Below are 26,332 nucleotides of genomic sequence, written 5' to 3'. Positions count from 1 at the left end.
GAGAGAGAGAGAGAGAGAAGACCATATCAAGAAGATAAAATATCCTCATGCTCTGTAAAACTAATTAGGTTTCTTTGAAGTTACCTTGAAAGGGCTTTGTTCTGGCAAGGTGATAATAACATTCTGGAAATGCCTCCTTAGAAGCCAGCAAATAAAAGGAAGGCAGCTGGAGAAAAGACTCAAACCTTGCAAGGCCTTTGGGGGGCTTTGGGGGACATTTGGACGATAGGACACCAAGCAGTGGTAAGTCCAGGGGCTTCATTGAGGTGCCCCCCCAGAAGCCTGACTAACTATAGGGTGAGAGCACCCACATTTGTTATGTGCAGAAATTATGCCTCCTTTCCATGGACGCAATAGTGTGTGCTAATAATCTAAATATTTATGCTTGGAGGGGAAATTGGGGTGGGATCTGCTGGCTTCATCTCTGACCTCTGTGCATTGATCCTTACTTCAAGGGACTAAACACTCTCAACCAACCATTTGTACTCTCAATTTTTGCAGGGTACAGTTTGGTTGGGACTTCTGCAAAGAAAGCTGCACATGTGTACATTTCAGCTCACATAGGCTCCTAAGTGTGGGCAGTCTGTGCGCTGCAAAAACGGAAGATACAGACGTCAATGCATGTTGAGGTGCCCCTGGGTCTGCTTCTGTGCAGAAGTTATGATCACTGTGTGCCACAAAATTGTATACACACTGGTGTACACCTCTCCACACATGGGCCAGCTGGACAGGGGCAGAGGTGGAAATAATTGGGTGGATCTGCTCTGTGTGTTGGGGAAAGCTGTACCTTTTGAATTTCTGCCTGTGCGGTTCTTTAAAGGCTGCATTTTGTTGTATCCTCCCTTCCCCACCAGCCTGATCTGTATTTTGTCAGCATTGCATATAATACCAATCCAGCCCAGATTACTCAGTTCATGGTCCTTTTATTTGTTCTTTTGGTATAGATTATATTGCTTCTTGGTTGAGGACATTCATTTGTATTTTTCTGCCCCTGATCTTTCACCTTCTGCCTCTCACAGCCTTCCTGCATGTCTGCTGTTTGTTTCCTTTGGATAAGGTCACCAAAAGTAAAGTGGCCAGAGCGAGGACGACTTTAATAGTTGTGCAGAAGCGGGAATAGTAGCAGGTGTAGCTTGCCATGCTGAAATGCCTTCTGCTGCACAAGTGGGGAGGGTGCAAGAGCCCTGTCCTCTTTGTTACATTTAATACGCATGGCTTCTCCCCAAAGGAATCCTGGGAACTGTAGTTTGTTAAAGGATGCTGGGAATTGCAGCTAAGCTATGTGCTTTAAAAGTGTGGGGTGGATGTGACATCACTTGGACACCTCATTATCTGTGCACTATCTCAGTCTTTATTTAGCTAAAGTTTCTCATTCTGCCTTCTGTTCCTGCTTTCTCTGTATCCTGGTATTTCTCCTGCTGGAATTGTGGGTGCGCTTTAAAAATATATATTATTCCCTTTCTTTTCTTAGCTCATGCATAGCTTCTGTGTGTGCGATCTGTATCCCGCCTGTATGGAAGGTATAACATTCCTTGGGTGCTGCTTATTAAATTGCAAGTTTCAAGACAAGGCCATTAAAAATATAAAATAAAATAAAATGCAGTACCCTAATTTCCATATGTGCCTAATTAATTATTCCTAATAGTGCTGCTAACTTTTCAAACTGCTCCTGTGCTTTCAACAGTGCTTTGATCTGCACACACTGGCGGGTGAATAATGCTTCTCTGTGCTGTGTTCAGCTGCTGATTTCTGGAGCTGACATTCCTCTATAAAGGCACAAGAGCAGGAGGCCTAACTGGTTTTTGTTGTTGTTGTTGGGTCACTTGGCAACCTTAATTCCCACTAATAAATCAGGCTTCGAGGAGAATAAATAGGTTGACTGACTGTTCTTTGGAAAACCCGTCTGCGATGAACATTATATAAAGATTATCATATCTCTCAAGCAAATAGGAACACTTTCTGATAGTGGCTAATGGACACATAGCCCTCCTGTTGCCTTTGCCTTTCGCTTCCTCAGCTCACCTGCTAATCTCTTCTTTTTCAACTGAAAACAGGTGATGACAGGGAACCTCACTGATAAAGGGCTGGATATTTGGGCAACTTCGTAAGGGTGATGCAATGAAATCTATTCCAACAAAATCAGATGGCCTTGCACTTCAAAGAGTGATGTGTGCGGATCTCTGAATCCACTCTCCTTAACGCAATCTGACCTAGCAAATTACACAGGAGAGAACAGATAAGAAAACTGTTACAGGGAATGAAACCAGGACCACAAATGGATATGGAAAGGTTACAGGGAGAGAAAAGCAGGGGCACAAGCAGTTCAGGCAGGCTGCGTACACCACCATACTTTTAAAGCAGCAGGCAGGGATCTCACCATATTTCCTTTCTCTAATCGGATCCCTTCTTCCTCTCTGGAGGGTGGAGCTGGGAGGCAGAAGGAGAGTCAGGCTGCTCATCTTTTCTCTGATCCCCTGCTGAGGATAAGGCATATCACTTGCCAGCTGCAACAAACTTTTTCCCAGAGTGCTCTTAGGCAGAAAGCCTACTGATTGCAGAGATCAGTTTCTGTCCTTAGACTGTGTGAGCGCATTACTGGCTTAAAACTATTTTTTGCAGTTCAGACTGAAGCTAGTTTGGGACAGAAATGCATCGAAATGAAATATTTCATAAGAAACAGTAGGGTAAACATGGCTCATGTTTTTTGTACACAGCAATGAGAGCACACTGGAGGGCATATACCTGCATGTGGATCTTTCGATGACATATATTGATTTTTACTTACTTATTTCCATGTATGCATAATGTTTAAGTTTTAAATCATCTACATAAACACCAATTTTGTCTGAAAGGGGGTTGCTGATAATTTATTCACAGCACTGTAGCAATTATTAATCCGTGTATGTGTTCAATCCTCAGCACTCTGTGGCGGCTTTTCCAACCCAAGTGATGCTCCCTGGACTTGTGCCAATTGTGGTCATATCCCTATTCAGCACTCATGCCAATCTGGCCCATGCAGGTAACCTATACTGTGCACTTTCAGCTCCAATCGGTTATAGTTTTCAGTTTACTGTAAAGCCGTCAGAAGCAAAATTACAAAACTGGCAAATAAAATCCTTTCCATTTTTTAAGACCAGTCCTAAAAAGCAGAAATCAGGAATGGGCACCAGTCAAACGCTCCCAGAGCTCAGATGTAAACACAAGGTCAAATGCAGATGGTTAAAATCCATTGGGATTGAGAGGCTCAAGTAATTGTTCAAAGCTCAGTGGAATAATAAAGTTATTTTCAGTAGTCATCTGAAAATGGTGAGAGAAGAAGCAGTCTGCAAACTCACCAGTCGCACTTCAGTTTGGGATGGGATACAAAGCAGAGTCTCATGAGATGATCTCCTAAGCAGGGCAGAGACATAAGGAAGAAAGCAGCTCTTCAGGTATCCTGACCCCTGGCCATTAAGGACTTAAAATGTAATCATAAGCACCTTGATTTGGGCCTAGAAACAAATAGGTTTGTACTCAGCCATGGAAACCAAGGTGGACCCTTGTATTTCTTTTCATTCTGGGGCTACTATTTTGCCTCACTCAGAAAACGACAGCAAACTTGAAAGGCCATTGGTGAGAGAGGCCCTGGCACGGGCAAAGCAGCTGGTCTCCTTGGCGTATCATCGCTCTAGAAGCAGGTATGAATTTCCAGGTGACGCAGGTGGCAGAGAGCATCTTTCTTTCCCTACTTGTCATGCTCTCTGCTCCTGCCCCCCCCCCAGCTGTGCCTACACCCCAGGCCTTGTGGGGGTTTCTGGTCTTCTTTGTTCAGCCATGCCTCATTCTGTGAAATCCTAGAGGGAAAGCAGTGCTGACCAAGGGATCCCTCAGTGCCAGCGACCTGCTGAGCTTGTTCAAGCACCCCGAGGCAGAGACCAACGCGGCGGTTCATGCGGCTGAGCTGATGGACACAACAGTGGAGCTCATTCGGCAGCTTGTGTACACGCGGGAGAAGCGTTATGCCAACATGTCAGGTGTGTCTTGCAACCACCACCCAGGCCGCGAAGTACCAGTCTTCACCTCCTGACCTTCTTGAGAATCTTCTTTCTCCCTTTTCTTCTGCAAGGAGTCTTAAGCGGCCATGATCTCTCCACCTTGGCAGAAGTAACTGGCTGTGCTGCTCAACTGCGGCCCATCCAGTGCTCAGACAACTGTTTGACTGAAAAGTACAGATCCATAGATGGGACGTGCAACAACAGGTAATTCTGCTGGCCCAGCCCTTAGGCCTGCAACCTGCAAAAGCACTGGCCATATTATTAAATGCAAAATTGCACTTTTCAAAATACCCTTTGACCCGCTACTAATTTCAAGTAACTCCTGAAGACCTTTTAAAGCCAGGAGGCCTCTTCAGTTGCTTCATTTTTTTCAGGACAAGCCTGTCTTTTTTATGACCCTTTTGTCTTGTTTTTATGACATTTTATGTTTTATTGTACTTGTAAATGTTGCTGTATTTTGTTGCTGATGATTTATATGACAGGACAGTCTATATATTTTTTTTAATAAATAACATAAACTGTGAAGAAAGTCAGCTATATTTAGCTGTGCCTTTTTGCAACAGGTCTTGCAGGTAGTAGGGAAAATCAGAGATGATTTTACACTCCCCACTTTCTGCTGATAGTAGGATGTTCCCCCAGGGCATTTTTACAGAGTCGCCTTTTCTTTTGAAAACAGAATACTGGGGATTCCTGATTTTTATTTTTGTAATTCTTGTTTGTATGCAAATACAGAGTGATTCCAGAAAACTTTTTTTCATTCTGACTTGCTTGCATGACGTTTGCTGGGAAGTTAAACAACCCTGTGCGAATACTGCTGTAAGACATGGGATACAGCAGTTGAACACAAAATCCACAGAAGACCTCCAAAGGAATCATTTTGTTTTTGATCCATAGGCCCCACATCTAGCATACACAGGGCAAACTGAGCAACTGGTAGCCAGGCTGGAATCAGCTAAATACTGCCATATTCTATAAAACAATCAAGAAAGGTAGAGGAAGAAGAATGGGGAAAGGCAGAGAAAACAATTATATTGCCAGCAGAACCCTTAACATATCTATTTTTGTTTCATAACAATTTAAAACACCAACTGTGGGGAATTGTCCCTTTGCCGAATGGAAGCAAACGATATCTGTATATTTTACCATCTTTATTTAACTACCCAACCTCAGCCCAGCCCTTCCTTTTAAAGTTGTCCTTTAACAATTTCAACCCTCCATAAAATTTCATCTTTATTTTGAACATGGCTAGTAATCTTTTATATATATTTAGTCACATACTCGTGAGGAATCATACCTCCATAAACATCATAACATAACATAAACATCAATCATACCTCCATAAAACTAAATAGCAGTATATTGATTATTTCAATATATATTATATACAGTGCTAAACCAATACTGAATGTTGTTGTTTTAATAATAAAGTTTTAAAACCACACAAAAATTATCTGCTCACAAACCTCTGCCCAACACACAGTACAGACCACCCCCATGGGTATCCTAGGCTATGAATCAATACACCACAGAAAGCTGCCTGTTTGCTGTTATTTAGGAAATCCTCTGTATCAAATAAAGCATCCCCCGTGCTTCTTTAGTTTGCACAGATGAGGTAGTAAAATGTTTCCACTTGGTAAATCCTCTGGTGAGTAAGGGATATCTTGGCTGAAATTTTCCCACTGAAACAAAAACTTGCAGATACAGAATGGGCACACCCAGGGAAAGGCTGACATCTTTTTCTCCCTAACATCTATTGCTTTCAATGAGCTAGTATCTTGGATATGGAAGACCATACAGTCCCCTGATTTCCTCATCTGCACTCTCAAGTAGTATCATTCAGGAGCCATTTTCCCTCTCCACCTTCTACTTATGTGAGCCCAATGCCACCTGCCCATTTCCTGCATTTTAATAGATTTCATTCTCCTTTGCAGGAAGAACCCACTTTGGGGAGCAGCAAACACAGCCTATGCCCGCTGGTTGCCCGCAGACTATGAGGATGGCTTCTCTGCACCCAAAGGATGGAATCAATCCAAGACTTACAACGGCTTCTCATTGCCTTTGGTATGCGGCAGCAGGCAAGACTTGGAATCTCTTATGAATGGAGATGGCAGAGTTCACACAGGGTTTATAAGACAACTCCAAAGCTTTCCTTCTTAGCTTTGAAATAAATGTTAAGATGTTAAAAAAAGCACCCTTTGGTTTGCATGACATGCCAACATTACTGGGTCTTTACACAGAAATGTTGGAAGGTGTATCTGTGAAGGCATGAAAGGGTGAGGAGCACATGACATTTTCATAGTTTCCCATGGACAAGTTAGACACTCCATGACAATTGCAGATTCCATGTCTCGTAATACTGTCAAAAAGTATGCACTCGAAATGTAACTTTTTAGAATTTCCACAAAAAGCATGACTAGTTTGGACTGCATTTCCACAGAAAGTAGAAAAATATACTGCGTTATTCACAAACACCAACAGTGTTCATATTTGAAATGAATTGTTCTCCCAGGTGCGCCAGGTGTCCCATGAAATCCTGCATACACGGAATGAGAACATCTCACTAGACAGCTCCTACACCCACATGCTGGTGGAGTGGGGCCAGTGGATTGATCACGACATGGATCTCACCCCCCAGAGTGCCAGCACCGTTTCTTTCACGGATGGAGCAGACTGCTCCCATGGTTGCATCAACCGGAATCCGTGCTTCCCCATCCAGGTAAAGACACTGATGAACAACAAAAAACTTAGGAAGAAGAAAACTCACCGTAGTCCTCTTAATAGTAAGGACCATCACCTTTACCTTTTACCAAAATGTGAAGTAGAGCTGGTTTATATATGTCACAACCCCCATGAGAGTGTTTCAGAAGTACATGGATTCACAAATACTTTCCCCCACTGTCATATCCATACAGGTCCACAGGGCTTGCTTATAGAGCTTTTTAAAATACAAAACCAGACGTGAAATCTGTACAATGTAATTCATTCCATGAGGTGACTTTATAGCCACGTTGAGCATGAAAGCAAAAAAAATGAGGCCTACCGTTTTGAAATTAATCCATCCATTGCTAGGTCCTTTTTAAAAAAAGCTCAGAGTGCACACTAGTTAAGATCATTTATATATGCTAATACATATGCAGAGATGCCAATTTCAGCTTGCTGTCTTTCAGCAAGAAGGCAAAGTTTAGGAAATAAATAATGAAGGAATAGTTTTTAAAGGCCGGGAAGGGGAAGTAGATTTTGGGGGCTCAGATCCCCCTGGGTCACTCTGTAGCTATGTCCCTGTCTCGGGGTGCAGTGTGGCATGGGGAGAACCACCTCTGTCTTTAGACTCTGGTTCTGTGTGGGACGCTGTGGAAACTCGATAAAGAATGTGAGCTCTCCATTCTTCCTGGCCGCCTGTCAATCAGACCCAGGGCTTCTTGACCACTCTGCTTCTCCTGTGCCAGATCCCTGCTGGCGACCTCCGCCTGGGTGGGGGGACAACGAAGTGCATGCCTTTCATCCGCTCTTCGCCAGCTTGTGGCAGTGGACAATCCAGCTTCCTTCAGGGGCAGCTGCAGCCCCGGGAGCAGCTGAACAGCCTCACCTCCTTTGTGGACGGCAGCATGATCTATGGCAGCACGGCTTCGCTGGCCAGGAAGCTCCGCAACTTCACCCAGGCACTGGGGCTTCTGGCCGTCAACCAGGAGTTCTCCGACGGTGGCCTTCCGCTCCTGCCCTTTGCTGAGAAGAAATCCCCAAACCCTTGTGCCTTGACGCGGGACTCCTGCCTTGCCAATGCGTCTGACGTTCCTTGCTTTGTGGCAGGTAAGAGGAAGGCTTCTCAGTTATTAAGAATACAGCTGGGATGGGGGACCTGTGGCCCTGCAGGCATGGACGGACTCCAACTCCTAGCATATTTGTCTGTTGGCCATGCTGACTGGGGACTCATGGCACAGGCTCCCATCTCTGCTGAACAGTGGGCCAGATGAAAAGGAAGAGAGGACTTTCGTTTCTTTAACGGAGGTGATTTTTTATCACGGGCAGCCTTCTCAGCCCTGCAAGACAAGATGCCAAAATGCCATCTTCTGTGCAGCTGTTAAAGTAATTAGAGCCCTGTTCTCCTTTGCAGTGGGTCTCCTAGCTTTGTACAGGAGTCCCCTGAATGTTTGCAGGGCCTTTCAGGATTAATGGGATCTGCTTTGTCTGACTTGTGGTTTAACAAGTCCAATAGCACCACCTATAGGCTGTAGGGTTCTTCCCCTCCATAACTGACCTGTGTGCTTGGTCCATATATGGGAGCTTCGTGGGTGAGTTTTCAGAGGGATGCCAGTCCTGTTGGATGCTGGGAACAAGGTGAAAAGGGACTGAGGAGATGGGTGGCTTCTACCTTGAGGTATCAGGGGAAAACATCTGGAGCCAAAATTTCATCAGTGGGATCTCCACTGATGGAAGTGAATGGTGAAAATACTAAAACAGGGCTACCGCCACTCAAAACATGTATGTAACATCTCTTTTTTCTCCTTTTTGCAGGCTGCTTAAAGCCTGCCAAAGGCTGTGTAACTTCTATCTCATTTACTGTGTGCATTGGTCTCTTCCTTGCCAGGAGACTCGCGGTCCAATGAACATTTAGGCATTCAAGTCCTGCACACAGTGTTCCTGAGGGAGAGCAACAGGATCGCTACCACCCTCCACCAGCTCAACCCCCACTGGAGTGGGGAAATTCTGTATCAGGAGACTCGCAAAGTCATTGGGGCCTACCTCCAGGTGAGGGCCTCAGGCATGTCGTTGCTTAGTTCCTTCAACAGAGGGCTGGATACAGTTCCCATTGAGGGGCAGATTATACATAACATCCAGATTGATTGTATGTATGTATGTATGTATGTATTATTATTATTATTATTATTATTATTATTATTATTATTAGAATTTATATACCGCCCTATACCCGAAGGTCTCAGGGCGGTTCACAGAAAAGATTTGCTGGTTAATAGGGCCTTTCCCTTGGTCCTCATTTATATCCATTCAGCTGCCAACAGCTTCTATGGCATCACAAGTGGTCCACAGTCATCCTAAGCACATTTGCCAAGTAGAATGTTTCTGGGTAAACAGTCATAAAATCACACAGCATAACAATTTTGTATCTGTGTTTTGCAACACAGGCTAGCATGTGCACTTGATTTTTAAAAATAATTATGTCCCAGTTTCTATCCAAAATTACAATTTTTATGCATGCAGATAAATGATCGGTAAGTAAATGCAAGATGATTGATTTTCAATGCGTATGCTGAATCAGTGATCAATTCCCACTGAGTTCAATGGATTTTAGGCTATGCTCCTATTTGTTTACTTGGAACAAAATCCTTCGAACTACTTGAAAAGTATGTGTAGATCTGCCGTGGAAAATGGCAGTCGTGTTTGGGGACTAGGAGGGTTGGGCTATAATGAGGCCCCCTCCCTCCAACTCTATGGTTCTACAATGTAATGCACCACGGTTGCTGTGATGTCAGGACATGGCTAAATTTTACTAGATATTATGGGGAAGATGGAGGGGATCTAAACATGCAGCTGGTGTTTTCTACAGCAGCTTTGCATTCTGTGTCAGTTTGGCTCCGAATACGCTGCTATTGCCAATCACTCACACGCTGCTCCACCTTGCTTGCTTTGCGGAACCTGCTCTTATGTCAGATAAGAGCCGATAATTCTGAAAACACTCAACAAGCCATGTTAATGCAGGCGGATATGTTTGCACAAGAGGCGCTCTAATCTTACCAGGCCTCTTGTGAAGAAATGCAAGAACCGCAAAACTAACACCAGGGTCAAAGTGCAGCTGGCAGTGAAATAGAAAAACTCTTTAACTTGCAGAACACTGATCTCCCTCCTGGGAGTCAAGCTCCCTTCTAGAGCGTCTGCAGTTGCTTGATGCAAGGGATGGAAAGGGGGGGGGGAATCCCATTCAAGTGTTTTCTCTGAGGCATGGTTCAGTTTCACCAGATATGAAAGTCCCTGAGAAGAAACGCTGACATTATTGGAATTTTTTTTCTCATAAATCCAGATGGTTTTTTACAAATTCATTTTTAAAAGGTCATCCATATTATGCTATCATAACAGGCAATGAAGCACCTGACAGCAGTTTGGCTGACCCAGTGTGGTGGCACAGAATATTCAGAGACATCCCAGTTGTTTAGGGAACAGAGCTCACAGAATGTTTTTGCAGTCTCAGAGGAAAGGGAATGTTATTTTAGCATGTTTATCCTCACAGCCAACCTGTGAGATGGATGAACATGAAAGCTATTGCCTGGGAATAAGCCACTGGTGAGCTTCATGGCCAAGCCTCTTGCATGCATCCCAACACTTTTATCTATTGCACTGCAGTGGTTGAGGCCCAATGAGCAATTTCTTCCCAACAAATCTGTATCTTCCATGGTACAATTCTGTGAATGTGCTGCCATTTTGACTGCTTCTCTCCACTTTAGCCTGAGCACAAATGAAATAATGCTTTTCGTTTGTTGCTCCTGTTGCACATCTCCATGGTCCCCTGCTTGATTGAGATTCCTCCTCTGGCAACCATCCATCTAGTGAGTAGCAGTGGCACTGCTCAGGAAGGGACTCAAAATGGAGACACACCAACCATTTTACCTCAGAATGCACTTGTTGTGTGGTGAAATTCTCTTTACTACTCGGCAGGATAATGCAGCCAGCCAGTTACCATGTATGATATAGGTTACATATATGTAAATTAGGAAATTAGCCGTTCATAAATGGCCATCTCTAATGGAAGAGCAAGGCTCTTTTCCTCTTACCTTCTCCATGTGGTGTGCTCTCACCTTGTTTTTCAGTGTTCATATCTACTGGACTTAGCCTGGTACAAAGCAGATAGAAATAGAAATCCATTGGTTTCAATAGATGCTCAATCAAGCCCATTGAACTCAAGTATATGTCTCCTTTTTATGTTTGTTCACTTGATGTAGATTATAAACTGGAGGGATTATGTCCCAAAGATCCTTGGCCCAGAAGCCACTGAGGCCTACCTTCCTCCATACTCTGGTTACGACGAGTCTGTTGACCCCCGTATCTCCAATGTCTTTGCCACAGCTGCATTTCGCTTTGCCCACGTCACCATCAATCCTTTCCTCTCCCGTCTGGATGAAAACTTTGAGGAGAATCCCAGTCACCCCAGCATATCTCTTCATCAGTCATTCTTCTCCCCATGGAGGATCATCGAGGAAGGTACAGAACTGGCAACACATGAGATAGGAGCGGGTGGAAAGGGCATGTTGTTTTTGGTGACGTCATTTATCAAGTTACACAGTGTTAGTCCCACTGAACCCAAATCTGCCCCAGAGACCAGCAACGTTTAGGGCAAGGGTGGGAAACCTGTGGCCCTCCAGATGTTTTCCCAACTCTCATCAGCCACAGCCAGCATGGCCAGTGGTCAGGGATGGTGGGAGATGAAGTCCAGCAACATCTGGAGGACCAATGGTTCCCCATTCTTCATCTAAGAACTATTGTACTCAGATTGTGCTGAGTAAATCATGTTTTTGAGTGTCTGAATTCCAGAAGTGTGGCTGCCTTATTAATCAGTTGCAGCAAAATCAACTAGAAGTTCCTGCAGTAGGACCTTAATATTTTTATTGTGGCTTGAGCCTTCATTGAATGTATGCGATAAAACAGGCCTAGGGAAGCCTGTCACAATGTGTTTGGGGGCTTTGAGATCCTCCTGGTGACAGGAATCTTGTAAGGGAGTGACAGGGCTGTCATAAGGTTACCACCTTTATTCATTCTAAAAACAGCCTGAAACAACATGTTATTTAAATAAAGTGTCTGTACTTTTTCTTTTTCTTTTTAAGCCTCTGCTGTTGTTGAGGAATTTGAGGGAATGTGAGACTGAGTGGCATCCTTTACATATGGCCAGGAATGGTTCTGTGGAGAGCAGCGAAAGAGAATTGTTTGCAGGGTTACAACATTCAGAGATGCTGGAAGGAAATGTGTGCCATTTCTGTTAGGCTTAAAAATCCCCAGGGTTTCTGCTTATAGCCATTCCACTTCCGAGTTATGTGAATATAGTCAGCCGCAGGGTTCAACCTACGGTGCTTTGCCATGTCAGTAGAGTGCAGCTTGTTTCTGTGTCTCCCTGGGCCTTGTGGGAGGAGGCCATCTTTCAGCCATCCTGTGGCACCACCCCATATCACCATTGCTTGTCCTAGAAACTGGGGCAAATGTAACACAGCTTCTGGGTGTAACACATGAAAAGGGACCCTGCTAAGCTGATCATCATGAATGTCTTGCCCACAAAACACCTGCATATTGTGTCTGGTGCTGAGAAGGCTGTGCACATGGATTATTAATAACAGTGCTTTCTACTGAATCATCTGCTTCAGAATGCCAAAGATTGTGTGAGAAGTTGCCCTAGAGCTTTGCCATAAAGACTGAATGCTGGTTTGTTTTCGCTGGCTTTGAAGTTCTGTCACAAACTTTAGGAGGGATCGATCCTATCCTACGTGGAGAGATCTTCACCCTTGCAAAGCTCCAGACAGCCACTCAGATGATGCCAGAGGAGCTGACAGAGAAGTTGTTTCATCCCAAGAAGGCCCTGTCCCTTGACCTGGCAGCTCTGAACCTGCAAAGAGGCCGGGACCATGGACTGCCAGGTGTGTAACACTGCTGCAGGGGTAGAGGCAGGAGAGAGAGAGGAAAAAAGAGAGAGAGGTTATCAGAAGCAGAGGGTACCTCCTTCTAGAACTAACACTTGATGTTCTCTTCAAATGCCATTTTCTGGTGTTCCCTCCAGGTTACAACTCCTGGAGGAGGTTCTGCGGTCTCCCAGAGGCCCACACTTTCTCTGACTTGCAGCATATCCTCAACAGCAGCTACCTGGCTCACAAACTACTCAAGCTGTATGGGACGCCTGAGAACATTGATGTCTGGATTGGGGCCATCGCAGAACCTCTCCTGCCTAGTGCCCGAGTGGGGGAACTGCTTGCCTGCTTGCTGGGAAGGCAGTTCCAGGCCCTGCGAGATGGTGACAGGTAGGGAATCTTTGAGGAATGTAGTCTTTGCAAATTCCAAGATAGAAACTTGCCTGATCTGTACCTCCCAGACTAATGTGCAGGTCAGGTTATCTGCTTATTGTGACACTTCTCAGTTGTTTTGACACCATTGTCAGCTATAAGAGTCAAAATAAGTTAGAAATGCATGCTCAAGTGTGTATTTAATTGCAAATTTGGAGTGGGCTTTCGTTTACAAAAAGCCACAGAATAATGAGGAAATGGAATAGAAAGGATTTTTGGGTGAACACATGTGGAAGTGACATGGATCAGAAACAGACTGATTCAGTTATTCCTAGCAAATGAAAACGAAAGATGCAATCACTGAATAATGCACCCCCACCCCACATGTTCAGTGCAAATTAACAAGCACGGGGAGGGTGGTAGCCAACCATATCAGGACCACAGCAGGTAGTACAGGGTTAAAGTTCAGCCTACATAAACAGAAAATAAATAGATCCTTACCCTCAATGAGCTTACAATTTAAAATCTGCAGAAGGATGAAGGGTTCTTTGTTGTTTAGTCGTTTAGCCATGTCCGACTCTTCGTGACCGACCCCATGGACCAGAGCACGCCAGGCACTCCTGTCTTCCACTACCTCCCACAGTTTGGTCAAACTCATGCTGGTAGCTTCGAGAACACTGTCCAGCCATCTTGTCCTCTGTCATCCCCTTCTCCTTGTGCCCTCCATCTTTCCCAACATCAGGGTCTTTTCCAGGGAGTCTTCTCTTCTCATGAGGTGGCCAAAGTATTGGAGCCTTAGCTTCACAATCTGTCCTTCCAGTGAGCACTGAGGGCTGATTTCCTTCAGAATGGAGAGGTTTGATCTTCTTGCAGTCCATGGGACTCTCAAGAGTCTCCTCCAGCACCATAATTCAAAAGCATCAATTCTTCAGTGATCAGCCTTCTTTACTGGGAAAACCATAGCTTTAACTATATGGGCCTTTGTTGGCAAGGTGATGTCTCTGCTTTTTAAGATGCTGTCTAGGTTTGCCTTGCTTTTCTCCCAAGGAGCAGGCGTCTTTTAATTTTGTGACTGCTGTCACCATCTGCAGTGATCATGGAGCCCAAGAAAGTAAAATCTCTCACTGCCTCCATTTCTTCCCCTTCTATTTGCCAGGAGGTGATGGGACCAGTGGCCATGATCTTCGTTTTTTTGATGTTGAGCTTCAGACCATATTTTGCGCTCTCCTCTTTCACCCTCATTAAAGGGTTCTTTAATTTCTGCCATCAAGGTTGTGTCATCTGCATATCTGAGGTTGTTGATATTTCTTCCGGCAATGTTAATTCCAGTTTGGGATTCATCCAGTCCAGCCTTTCGCATGATGAATTCTGCATATAAGTTAAATAAGCAGGGAGACAATATACAGCCTTGTTGTACTCCTTTCCCAATTTTGAACCAATCAGTTGTTCCATATCCAGTTTTAACTGTAGCTTCTTGTCCCACATAGAGATTTCTCAGGAGACAGATGAGGTGATCAGGCACTCCCATTTCTTTAAGAACTTGCCATAGTGTGTTGTGGTTGACACAGTCAAATGCTTTTGTGTAGTCAATGAAGCAGAAGTAGACATTTTTCTGGAACTCTCTAGCTTTCTCCATAATCCAGTGCATGTTTGCAATTTGGTCTCTGGTTCCTCTGCCCCTTTGAAATCCAGCTTGCACTTCTGGGAGTTCTCAGTCCACATACTGCTTAAGCCTGCCTTGTAGGATTTTAAGCATAACCTTGCTAGCGTGTGAAATGAGCGCAATTGTGCGGTAGTTGGAGCATTCTTTGGCACTGCCCTTCTTTGGGATTGGGATGTAGACTAATCTTCTCCAATCCTCTGACCACTGCTGAGTTTTCCAAACTTGCTGGCATATTGAGTGTAGCACCTTAACAGCATCATCTTTTAAAATTTTAAATAGTTCAGCTGGAATATAATCACTTCCATGGGCCTTGTTATTAGCAGTGTTTTTCTACCTTTTCCTTATTCCTGGCACCTAGTTTTCTAAGTGTAGTGGGATGATTATTCAGCTGTATGAACACCCTCGCAGCCTTCAATGGTACAGCCAAGCCCGAAGCACAGCTCTTTAGCCCCGTCTGTGAGAAGTACAAAACTAGACTGGAGATGGTGAGAGGTGTGGGATATATGCTTGGAGTTAATGGGTTTGTTGCTGGACTGGTTTGCTGCCTGTTCCTGGCAGACCATTCCACAAATAGGGTTCACTGTGGCATTAATGCCATCTACACAATCCACATGACTGACTTCTCGATTTCAAACTTGGGGCAGGGTGCAGGGTGAGGGAAAGATTCCTTCCTTCCTATACATTTCCTTATCTTCTGGCTACATTCAGTAGCACGAAGCACTGCAGGAAATAAATGAATTCAGCCAGATAAGGTATCCATGAACAGGCTTTTGCTCCCCCTCTCTCCCTCTTTTCTTTTGCAGGTTCTGGTGGGAGAATGAAGGAGTGTTCACCCCTCGCCAGAGGGAAGAGCTAGCAAAGGTGACTTTGTTCCAGATCCTCTGCGACAACACCCACCTCCACCACCTCCCTGCAGACGTCTTCTCAACCAGTCACTTCCCAAGTGACTTTGTGTCTTGCAAGAGCTCCCAGATTCCAAGAGTGGACCTGGCCGCATGGAGGGAAGATTCAGCAGGTAGAGTGCCCACAACACAGAACACCTGGAGTGCCCACAACACAGAACACAGTTCACAGAGGGTTTGAAAGCCTGTTCTCAGCCACCTTCAGGAGTCTCAGGGATGGGAGGAGGGTGTATAACTTTTATATATACCAGTATATTGCATGCTTTCCTTTATGTAAATTGCTGTAGGATTTTTTTTACGGAAGGGTGGTACTCACCATGTTGTTACAGTAAATGCCACACTTTTAACATTTCAAAAAAAAAATGTGCCAGTACTCCATACACTTGAGTACCCCCAGAAAAAAGTGCTGATAATAAATATAAATTTATTACAGTTAGTACCTTTATAATAAAGCTAGTAATAAATTTGTAATACATCTGCCACAGCCCAGACATTTGTCACTGTCCCTGTGTAAACTGTAACTTGGAAAAGCTGGGTTTTGAAAAATTGTTAATTTCACACAAAGGCAGTCATTATCTGTTGCGTTCTGTGTGTTCACAACCAACTATGCACACACTGCCCTGCCCTATCCAGAAAAAGTTCTCTCTTTGTTTCCCTTCTCCTCCCCTCCTGCAATATTCACTCATTCCCATTTGGGAACATGGAACGTTAAGAGGCCTGCATCTGGGAATTGGTTCCAGTGCAGTGCAGCTTTCAAACTGGTGCATTTCCTAGGAAGTCCTTCTGCTGTGTTCTTCTTCTCTCTCCACAGACACACCTTGTGGGCCGGTCCCTCTGGTTGAAGGAGCCCACTACGTCCAGTGTAAAGCCTCGGTGTTCTTTGAGTGTTGGCCTGGCTACATTCGGGAGGGTCCTTCCTCTATAACCTGCAATGTTGAGGACAGAGAGTGGAGCACTGTGTTGCCTGTTTGCCGAGGTAAGACCGACCACAATAAGAGCCTTGTATGTATAAAGTATGTCCTGCTTTCTTTTTTAAAAACAATGGCGCCACCCCTCTTCAGCCTCACTCCTTGCCACTTTTTACCTCATGCCCCTTTCCCACTTTTATTTATAGCTTTGCTATCCCCTTCCCACCTAGATGTGTGACATACATTGCAGGCAGATTTCTTGTCAAGTCTGTATGGATACACTTGTAAGACTTGGCCTTACAAGTGTATCCATACACATGCTTGGCTTGCGCCTCTGACGCTTGTGTGTTGCGGTGGTGGTCACAGAAACTGCTGTCCAGTTCCTTCAGATCACACTGCTATTCACGCCCAGGTCAAGAGACCCAATGCCTTGTTGCATTTAAGAGGCCCTATAGCAATGCTTTTAAAAAGTGTAATGTTCTATTATTATTAGCCAATTATGTGAAACTTGAACTTTAGTATTTTGTGTGTGCTTAGAGGCCCCTAGTAATCTGAGGCCCTAAACAGTGGCTTACTTAGTTTGTGTGTCAATCCAGCACTGCAACTGTGAAAAGGAGCATCTCCACCCCCATTGTTCAGCCTGGACACTAAGGTCCAGCTCCAAGGGCCTTCAGGCGGTTCCCTCACTGTGAGAAGTGAGGTTACAGGGAACCAGGCAGAGGGCTTTCTCAGTAGTGGTGCCCGCCCTGTGGAACACCCTCCCATCAGATGTCAAGGAAATAAAGAACTATCTGACTTTAGACATCTGAAGGCAACCCTGTTTAGGGAAGTTTTTAGTGTTTGATGTTTTATCGTATTTTTAATATTCTGTTGGGAGCCACACAATAAATTATTATTATTATTATTATTATTATTTATTAAGAAGTACAGAAGTCTATCTTTGATGAGAGGCTCAAATAAGGAGGCTCCAGAGATGCTAGTCCTATGTCAGGAAATCAGAAATTTTGGACTTTTTCTTCCCGTTTCATTTTCCTCATTCATGCTGCAGGGACTGCTCTAAGCATTTCCTTTCTTTCTCTTTGCCCCCCACCCCCTTCTTGTCATTTTAGACATTGATGAATGTGAGCACAGCCAAGAGAATCCCTGCCCCTCTCTGCAGATTTGCGTGAACATACCTGGGAGCTTCAAATGTGCCTGTCAGGGCTCCTTGATTCCGTCTCAGGATGGCACCACCTGCATTGGTAGGTTGGGTCAAGGGACCAGGCTGTGAGGAAGCCGGAAGGTCTAGCAAAGCCCTTGACCTCATTTCCTCACTGGGAGAAGCCAATTGGAAGGGTTTGGGAGATGTCTGCATCCTTATTCCAGCTGCGTTTCTCCCTTATCTCATGGCTTTGATCGCTCAGAGCAATCTTATACTTGGAACTAAAAGAGTCATTCCTGGAGTCTTCCTCCATCATAGGGGTGGTAAACTGTAGGCCTGGGGGGGGGGCAGCTTCTCTTTCTAGCCCTCAAGACTCTCCCCACACCACACGTCTCCCCTTGAACGCTGATAATGCCTTTTGCTTGTCTGAAGGATAGAAAGGTATGCATTAGTGTGTGCAGAAACAGGGGTTTTTTTACTTTTGTTGCTCTGCCCACTTTTAAGAAGGTTAGATGGGGCTGCTGGATCAGACCAATGTCCCACCTAGTGCAGCATCCTGTTCTCACAGTGGCCAACCAGATGCCTTTGGGAAACCCACAAGCAGGACCTGAGCCCAAGAGCATCTCCTCTCCTGCAGTTTCCAGAACTGGCATTCAGAAGCATTCCTGCCTCCAACTGCGGAGGCCCAGCAGAGCCATCATGGCGCCAATAGCCCTCTCTCTTCCATGAATTTGTCTAATCTTCTTTTAAATCCATCTAGGTTGGTGACTATCGTTGCCTCCTGTGGGAAGTAGTTTAACTATGTGCTGCATGAATTAAAGGTAAAGGTAAAGGTACCCCTGCCCGTACGGGCCAGTCTTGACAGACTCTGGAGTTGTGCGCCCATCTCACTTAAGAGGCCAGGGGCCAGCGCTGTCCGGAGACACTTCCGGGTCACATGGCCAGCGTGACATCGCTGCTCTGGCGAGCCAGAGCCGCACACGGAAACACCGTTTACCTTCCCGCTGGTAAGCGGTCCCTATTTATCTACTTGCACCCGGAGGTGCTTTCGAACTGCTAGGTTGGCAGGCGCTGGGACCGAGCAGCGGGAGCACACCCCGCTGCAGGGATTCGAACCACCGACCTTTCGATCGGCAAGTCCTAGGCACTGAGGCTTTAACCCACAGCGCCACCTGCGTCCCGCTGCATGAATTAAGTACTTTTATATTTCTCAAATCTTCCAACCTTCAGCCTCATTGGATGCCCATGAGATCTAGTGTTATGAGAGAAGACCTTTTCTCTATCCACTCTCTTCATGACATGCATAATTCTTTAAACTTCCGTCATGTCGCAGTGTGGTGTAGTGGTTAAGAGTGGTAGTCTTGTAATCTGGGGAACCGGGTTCGCGTCTCCGCTCCTCCACATGCAGCTGCTGGGTGACCTTGGGCCAGTCACACTTCTCTGAAGTCTCTCAGCCCCACTCACCTCACAGAGTGTTTGTTGTGGGGGAGGAAGGGAAAGGAGAATGTTAGCCGCTTTGAGACTCCTTCGGGTAGAGATAAAGCGGGATATCAAATCCAAACTCTTCTTCTTCTTTCCTCTAAACTAAAAAGTCCCAAACGCTGCAACCTTTCCTCACAAGGGGAGTCGCCCCATCCCCTTGGTCCTTTTGGTTGCCCTTTTCTGAACCTCTTTCAACTCTATAATATCCTTTTTGAGGCGAGGTGACCAGAACCGTACAGTTTTCCAAAGGCACCACAGGTTTTGCAAGGCACGTGAGATCTGCCCTAAAAGCGCTGCTGTTTTCTGTCCTAGGGGGCCAAGGAGTCACTGTTACTTCATTGGCTGCAGCTGCAGCTATTGTGGCCGGAGCTATTTCTCTCATCGCTATAGCTGTGGCACTGCATAGAAGGTATGGCTGAATTACACCTCTGGAAATGTTTTCTTCCTTAAAAAAAATGTATGTAGTCGCATTGGCCCACTTAGAGGAAAAAAGCCAAAGTGAAGTAATAGATTCAGTAGGACCAACTTGGTAATTTTTGGTTGGCCCTGTGAAGGTTTCTTGTGGCCTTTGGGTTTCTTGTCTTTTCAATTCTCTGCTCACGTAACTTTTCCAAGTGCCACAAATGGACCTCTGGCCTCTTCTGCTGGCACGAGGGGTTTGTGCTTCCCCTCTCCATGTGTTGGGGATGTACATTCTCCCTAGTTTAGATGAATCCTTCTTGAAGGCCAGGGAAGAAGATGGGAAAGTCATTGAATATTGCTGCAGCTTGCATGTACTTACATCCAATATTATTCTTGTTTTTCTCCATGCATGTCAGTGGAACTAAATTCCTAGTTACAGAAGTGTGTTTATATAGTGCAACCTGAGGTACAAAGCTATATGTCTGGTTGCCATCTGATTGCCACATCTCTCCTCCCCACACACACTTTGGTCACTTTTACTTAAAGAGGAGGGTTTTAAAAATCCCTGCTGCATCTCATTGGCTGTCTCCTGCAAAGAGGTAGGGAACCAGAGCACAATATAATCCACATCATGTGTCCTCAGATGTTTCTGGAGAGACACATGGAGATATAGGCTGACTTCTGTGTGGAACAACACCTGTATATTTCTCCTAATATGGAGATGTTCACTCCTAAGAGCTAGAGTGGAGTAAAGCAGCTTTGTGTGGAAATCAGAAAAACAAGTATTAAGACACATCACAGCTCATTCTTCACACATTTAAGTTGTGAAATGCAGAGTGGCTCACTATACAACTACAGCTATCCGGAGGTGGGGACTCCTATTGACATTTGCTGTTTATTTGGGTTTTGTTTTGGTTTTTACTATTTACAAAGAGCTTTACCACTGCAAAATGTTTTAGTCCTGTACATTTTGGATTAACTGCAAGTGTTCTCTTCTGAAATGCAGGATTGCACTGCAGCTATAGGCTTATTTGCCCCACCAAGTCAGTGGTGGGGCCCCTGTGGCTCTCCAAACATTGCCAAGCTGCAACTCCCATCACCCCTGACCATTAGTTATGCTGGTTGGGGCTGCTATGGGTTGGAAATCCAACACCTAGTGCCCTGCCTTAATAGCACAACTATGAAACGTACTGTTATGATTCTTAGTTTCCCCTTTGAAACATTAAGGGCCAAGCCCAACAGCCTATACCACCTTCAGCCCAGAGTGTGTTGTCCCATGCCTTCACCTCTGTGTGCGTTAGTGACACCCACATCTATTATCTCTCCATGCCAGCACTTACAGCAGGGGCAGGAAAGCTGTGATCCAACTCCCAAAAGCCCTAGCCAGCAGCCTGGAATGATGGGAGCTGGACTCCAGCAGCATCCCAAGGGCAACAGAGTCTGCACCTCTGACTCACAAGTGTGTCTTTCCTCCTTTGGTAAAGATCTCTTCTTTCACAACAACTTCCTGCAGACTGAGCTGCTCCAAATGTGTAGCTGATTCAAGAACTGAAGATGGCCCCTGTTCTCTAGCCTCCAGCCCCATGCTGCTTGAAGAGCCTGCCCTGCCCCGTCAGCACTCATGACCATTTGTTTTGCTCTTTGCTTCCTAGGTGCTTCAGGAGCAAGGAGGAGGCCTCCCTTTCTAGAGATAGTCGCTGTCCCCAGGATTGTTCCAAAGAAGGCCAGAATCCTGACTCAAGTTAGCTCTCCCCAAGTTCTCTTCCAGGCCTTGCATCTCAGGAACCCAAACCACTGTGGCTCTGAATTAGTATTATTTCCAAGTTTAAAGATTTCTCACATCATTCTTGCCCAATAATTTCTAGAGAATGCCCTTCCTCCCCATCTTTCTAGAGAGTTGCAAAGAAGATTTGACCACTGAAGATTGGTCAAACTTAGGGGCTTTGCTGGGTGCTCTGGGCACAGCCCATGGCGTGATTGGAGGAGGGGGAGGCAGGTAGCCCTCTCAGACTGGCCCTAGGGAGAAGCCTATACTGACAACACTTGATGATCCCTGCTCTCGCCTGCCTCCGTAGCACCACTCCAACTCTTAGGATTCTAACATAGCCTTTCAAAACAGTAAGGCAAAGAAAGCCTAATGGATCCTCAGCCAATAAAGGGACAGCCAGAGGTGGCAAGTTAGAAAATACCTGCAAATAGATTGGGATCATATCAGGAGGGGGGTGGTTATGAAAGGAAGCAATTTTATCTCACCCAGACACGAGTTTGCTTATCCCCATCAGGGTTCCAATGCACGTGCAGTAGAGTTATGTCCAGGAGGAAACTTGAAGCAGAGGAAATGGTTGGTGGGGAACTTGTGACATTCCCAATGCTGTTGGACTACAACTCCCATCATCCCTAACAGTTGGCCATACTGGTTGGGGCTGATGGGGGGTGAAGTCCAATGCCATCTGGAGAACCACATGTCCCATCTCAAGAGTTAAGCAGTGCCACATCTGTTGGTGTCATTCCTCTGTTCCAAAAGCAAACACCTGAGACTACTTATTTTTATACTGTCAATGTTGCATTGCAAATGTCCATTCGTCTACTTTGCCCCTTGGCTGTTTGTCTAGCCACGAAGAAGGCAAGACAGAAGTATCTGTGTTCGTTTGCCAGCTGGACCCAACAGGCCTTTGAAGTCTCAGCCTGAGCTTGGCAGTTCCTATCCTTGGTTAATTACCGCTTAATCTATTCAAGGCCCAGGTGGCAGGTAATCCTGACACAAACTGATGGTGATCCAAGCTTAGTGTGTACTAGAGTTAATTCTGGGCACACCTCTTCACTACAGGAAGCTAAAATCATCTCATACTTAAGAATTAATCTTCTTAGGGGTTGAGGAGAGAAATACAATGAACTCTGCTTTGAAAATGTGCTGTTTATTTTGCAGCTGGAATACATGCAGGCTTCAAAAAGAATAAAACAGCCCAAAGGCAATAAGAACCAGCCTCACTGTCAGTACTGCAGTCTATTTATTAAATAGAGATCAGTATATTTTATTAAAATATGAACATGTGAGTAAGGAGATAATAATGCAGCCAAGAGAACAGCTCAGCAGTTGCCCCTTCCCGTAAGAGATAGGAAGCAAAACAGGTGCTTCCTCCAGCAGTTTGGAGAGAGTGGCTGTGAGTGGTGGATGAATTTAGAAAGCCAGGCTCTTCAATAAATTTATCATCATCGGGACTCCCACTTACAGCATCTGACCCATTAAATGGAGAGCAAGGAGAGCGACGTGCAAACAACTCTGAGCCAGGTGGAGCAAAGGCTGGACTCAATAGAAGGCAGCTTCCAATGTCATTACCTGCTTCCAGTAGAGTAGTGTCTGTTTACTGTAAGGAATTTCCAGATAGCACTCCTAATTTGCTGCAGCAAAAACCAGGTAGATAGTATGGGAAGTCTTTCTACGATAGAAGAAATATGGCAACTAATAATTATGCTTATCAAGGCGTGGAGATGATGAGCGACTGAATGCTTCTCCTGCAGCAGAACTCTTTCTTGGAGAGGCACTGAGAGCTTGCCCATCACACTAAGCAAAACCATGACTTAACATCAACATGCTGGTGCTTAGGAAGAAGAGTGCAGCCGCTTTGCTCCTTCCTGGGTTGTTTTTTTAGGTCACTGTTGCATGGAGCTAAGCCAGAGTCTGGCTTAGCATGTCATCAGATCCTGGGCTCTTCGCCTAGCTCAGAAGCCAAGTTTTGTGCTACGATTACAGATTGCAGTTAAGGGCATGAGACCTTACTCAGGATCCCATGAAGGCCAAACCTTGGCTTAACTGCTGTCACATGTTGACCTAAGCAGTCTAGGGAGGAGCAAAGCAGGTGCGAGCTCTTCTTAGGGAGCCATCACGTTCAAGTGGTCATGGTAAGTCTGTGGCTTGCCATAATGTGCAAAGCAGCATGCAGACTGTCATTAACCAGGAGCTGGCCTGGTTTGATCATTTGTAGAAGACTCCAACTCCCATTAGCTCCAGCCAGCATGGCCAATAGGCAAGAATGATGGGTGCTGTAGTCCAGCAATATCTGGAGGGTCACAGCTTGCCCTGTGGAGCATAGTATGGGAATCCTCTCTTACTGAATCAAGGATTTAATGTTCACAGTGAAATTAGCTGTAGGAAATAAGGGCTAAACCCCTCCACAAACACAAACGCAGGCAAGGAAATGGGAAGCAGGCCATGGTACTAGGAATTCTGCCATTTCAAGATTTGCTGGATGTAAACCTGCTGGGCAGTTCACCATCCCTGCAGAGGTGAGGAGCAGAATGCCCCACGGCTGAGAGCAAGGTCAAGAGGATCCCTTGAGAAGCTGTCCTTTCACTTATGGCAAGCCTTGTCTAAAGCAGGAAGAGGCAAGTGTTGTTGCAACGTTTTCTCCTGTAAGCATAAATTCCAATAATATTTTCTCCCAGATACCTCTTTGGGGAGAATAGCTTTTTAAGTTACATATATATATTTATATTTATATATATATTTACTATAATCCTTAGCATGCAAGTGCTACTACATGTGATCAAGATGAAACCAAGCCCTGGACCACTGAGCAGCCAAGTGGCAGGGAACCCACAATTCTCCTCCAGCCATCGAGGTTACCTGCAATACTAAGGAGATACTGCACTCAAAAGGAAAGAAAAGAAAGAAAAGGCATTTACTTCAATGATACCAAAAAGTGCTCTCCATTGCACACAATCCCAAAAGGCAGGCGATTCTTTCCTATGAAAGCAGATATGGTGCTCCTCCTCCAGGGAGTGGAATTGGGATTGCCAGTCACAAGATCACACAAAGCCAGGCGTACAGTGCAGGCATCATGGGGCAACCAGCAGCACTGGGGTGTTCAAGACGTTTTAGCACCAGCCAGTAGTTTCTGCCTAATGGAACCAGAGGTGATGATGCAACCGCTCGCTATGGCAAGATGATTTAAATGTACTTCATTGTATTTATAGTGAGATGCTTTGGCCATGGATGCTGTCAGGGCTTCACGGATACCAGGGTTCACCGTTGAAGCCCCGTTCTCAGTGCCAGAGCTCATCTGTGGAATATAGCATAGTGGGTGCTTTCCAGCATGGGCAGAGCGCCTCCCCTTCACTACTGAGCAGCCACCAGCCAGCCTCCCATTTGCCTGGGAATAGGAGGAAATGGCTCTCAGGGCAGAGGATGCTGCTTCCAGCTAGAGCACAACCCTAGCTGCTCCCATTTTAGAAATCAGGCACAGCATCCAAAAGATAAGCCTCATTTTCCCCTTCCCATTAAAAAAAAATTCGTATCAAAAGCTAAGTGAGGAAGACTTTTCACTTCTGTCAACATTCAACAGGTCTTCCAACTCTGATTTACAAATTCAGAATCAAGTTTGGTTCTTTTTTTTTACAGTACCAAAACAATTCAGGGGCCAAGATTTATTTGTATCACTTGAATCCAAATATTATCCCCATCCTCCCCCCTTTAAAAAAATATAAATGCAGGATGTACATGAGGGGTGGCGAACGTGGTGTCCCCCAGTCTGTTGTTGGACTCCAACTCCCATCATCCTTCACCATAGGCTGTGTTTCCTAGGGATGATGAGAGGTGCAGCCCAAAACCTCTGGAGGGTGCTAGGTTGGGGAAGGCTGAGCTGTACAAACCCCAAAATTGTGCCAGAATATTCAATATGTGAAGTCCTCCTTAAGCTCCAACGTGAATGAAGCAAAAGAGAGAATGTTTCACACAAGAGTCTATAATACTGTCAAGGCAGACGCAAGCACCAAATGGGAAGCTGGAGCGGAGCTGAAATGTGTTGCACAAAATACCACAAGAGTGTCGTTTGGACTGCAACAAAGCACAGTGAAGGAGCCTGTGGGGAGGAGGGTGTCAGCTGAGGACAGCTGCTCCCTAGAAAACTAATGTGGCAGCAGCCAACTCTCTGGCCTGTAGAGTGGGAGCAAAAGCATCTGCGGTCTCGCACAGCTGACCTCAATGTGGTTGTGGGCCACTGCCTGTTATGCAATTTCCCCACTTTTACAGCACAAGCGAGGCTCCAGCCAGAGTTTTGACCTAGAACAGATGCCTGCCTACACAGAGCAAGGTATCGGATCTGTCACACAACCAAACGGCAAACCCTGAGCTATAAATAGAAACCAGCCCCCGGCTGACTCTTGCGGGCTCCTCAGGAGGAGAGCTGCCTGGGAAACAACTGGAAGAACACACACGTAGAGGCCATCAAACAAGGCCACCATACAGCACTAACACCCTCGTGCCCAGTCACGGTTGGAGTTGGCAGCTGCGTGGAAGAGTCCAAATCTCTCTCTCTCTTTCTGTTGTGTGGGAATGCCCAGCTACATTTGCATTGCAGAGCAGCAAGCAGATAATGAGCCCAAGGGCCAGCCTTGGCCTCAGAACCTGCAGAAGCAGATCTTTGAAGAAGACTTGATATATAATGGCTGTGGAATGCATAGAGATAGGGGAAGGGAGGAGTCCAGAGACGACTTCATTCAGTTGAGCCACAGAAGGACTGGTCCCTTGGCCACTCCGCATCAGGCTAAGCACTGTCAGGAAGCTCTGCAGATAATGCAATGGGGAAATCTGTGCTTCTTATCTCTTCAGTTTACATCAGGCAGCTTCAGTTTATATCCTGCCAGCACCAGGAGATGTGCTGGGTCAAGCCCTCTAGCTGCCTGGCGGAGTAGTGGTAAGGTGATGCCCTTCCAGAGTGCCAGTCCGCAGCTACATCTCACTGGGGAAGAACCCCAGCTTAGCTATGGACATTTCCTTTCTGAGACGCATGATTTCCCAGTACATCAATTCCA

General features: G+C 45.5%; 2 protein-coding genes across 7 annotated transcripts in view; one reads left to right on the top strand and one right to left on the bottom strand.

Annotated features, from left to right (window-relative positions):
• The first annotated feature begins 207 nt into the window (after positions 1–207).
• LOC310825522 (eosinophil peroxidase-like) lies at positions 208–22,501 on the top strand. Of its 2 annotated transcripts, XM_083699269.1 has the most exons (18): positions 208–243; positions 2,920–3,019; positions 3,584–3,677; positions 3,838–4,013; positions 4,106–4,238; positions 5,966–6,095; positions 6,544–6,750; positions 7,481–7,841; positions 8,620–8,780; positions 10,985–11,243; positions 12,494–12,664; positions 12,805–13,042; positions 15,491–15,702; positions 16,401–16,565; positions 17,607–17,738; positions 19,433–19,529; positions 21,175–21,283; positions 21,327–22,501. In XM_083699269.1, the coding sequence occupies exons 2-17, from the start codon at positions 2,950–2,952 to the stop codon at positions 21,266–21,268; spliced, it is 2,700 nt and encodes an 899-aa protein (XP_083555395.1). In that variant the 5' UTR covers positions 208–243; positions 2,920–2,949; the 3' UTR covers positions 21,269–21,283; positions 21,327–22,501. The 2 variants fall into 2 exon arrangements, with proteins under 2 accessions (XP_083555395.1, XP_083555394.1); XM_083699268.1 differs by having other exon boundaries at positions 21,175–22,501.
• RAB3IL1 (RAB3A interacting protein like 1) overlaps positions 22,422–26,332 on the bottom strand; it is a 31,895-nt gene continuing 27,984 nt past the window's right edge. For all 5 annotated transcript variants that reach the window (XM_083699567.1, XM_083699569.1, XM_083699566.1 and 2 more), the window contains one exon: positions 22,422–26,332. In XM_083699567.1, coding sequence (XP_083555693.1) covers positions 26,250–26,332 — 83 coding nt within the window. In that variant the 3' untranslated portion in view covers positions 22,422–26,249.

This window comes from Podarcis gaigeae (assembly GCF_964106915.1).
Source record: "Podarcis gaigeae genome assembly, chromosome: 1".
Lineage (NCBI taxonomy): Eukaryota > Metazoa > Chordata > Lepidosauria > Squamata > Lacertidae > Podarcis > Podarcis gaigeae.
Note: the sequence above shows the minus strand (reverse complement) of the source record. Positions and strands in the feature narration are given on the sequence as shown.

Coding starts and splice junctions, on each gene's coding strand:
- LOC310825522 (XM_083699269.1), top strand. CDS start 2,950: ATGCTCCCTGGACTTGTGCCAATTGTGGTCATATCCCTATTCAGCACT. Junction 11,244..12,493: donor ATGGAGGATCATCGAGGAAG/GTACAGAACTGG, acceptor CACAAACTTTAG/GAGGGATCGATCCTATCCTA. Junction 13,043..15,490: donor GCCCTGCGAGATGGTGACAG/GTAGGGAATCTT, acceptor TTTCTTTTGCAG/GTTCTGGTGGGAGAATGAAG.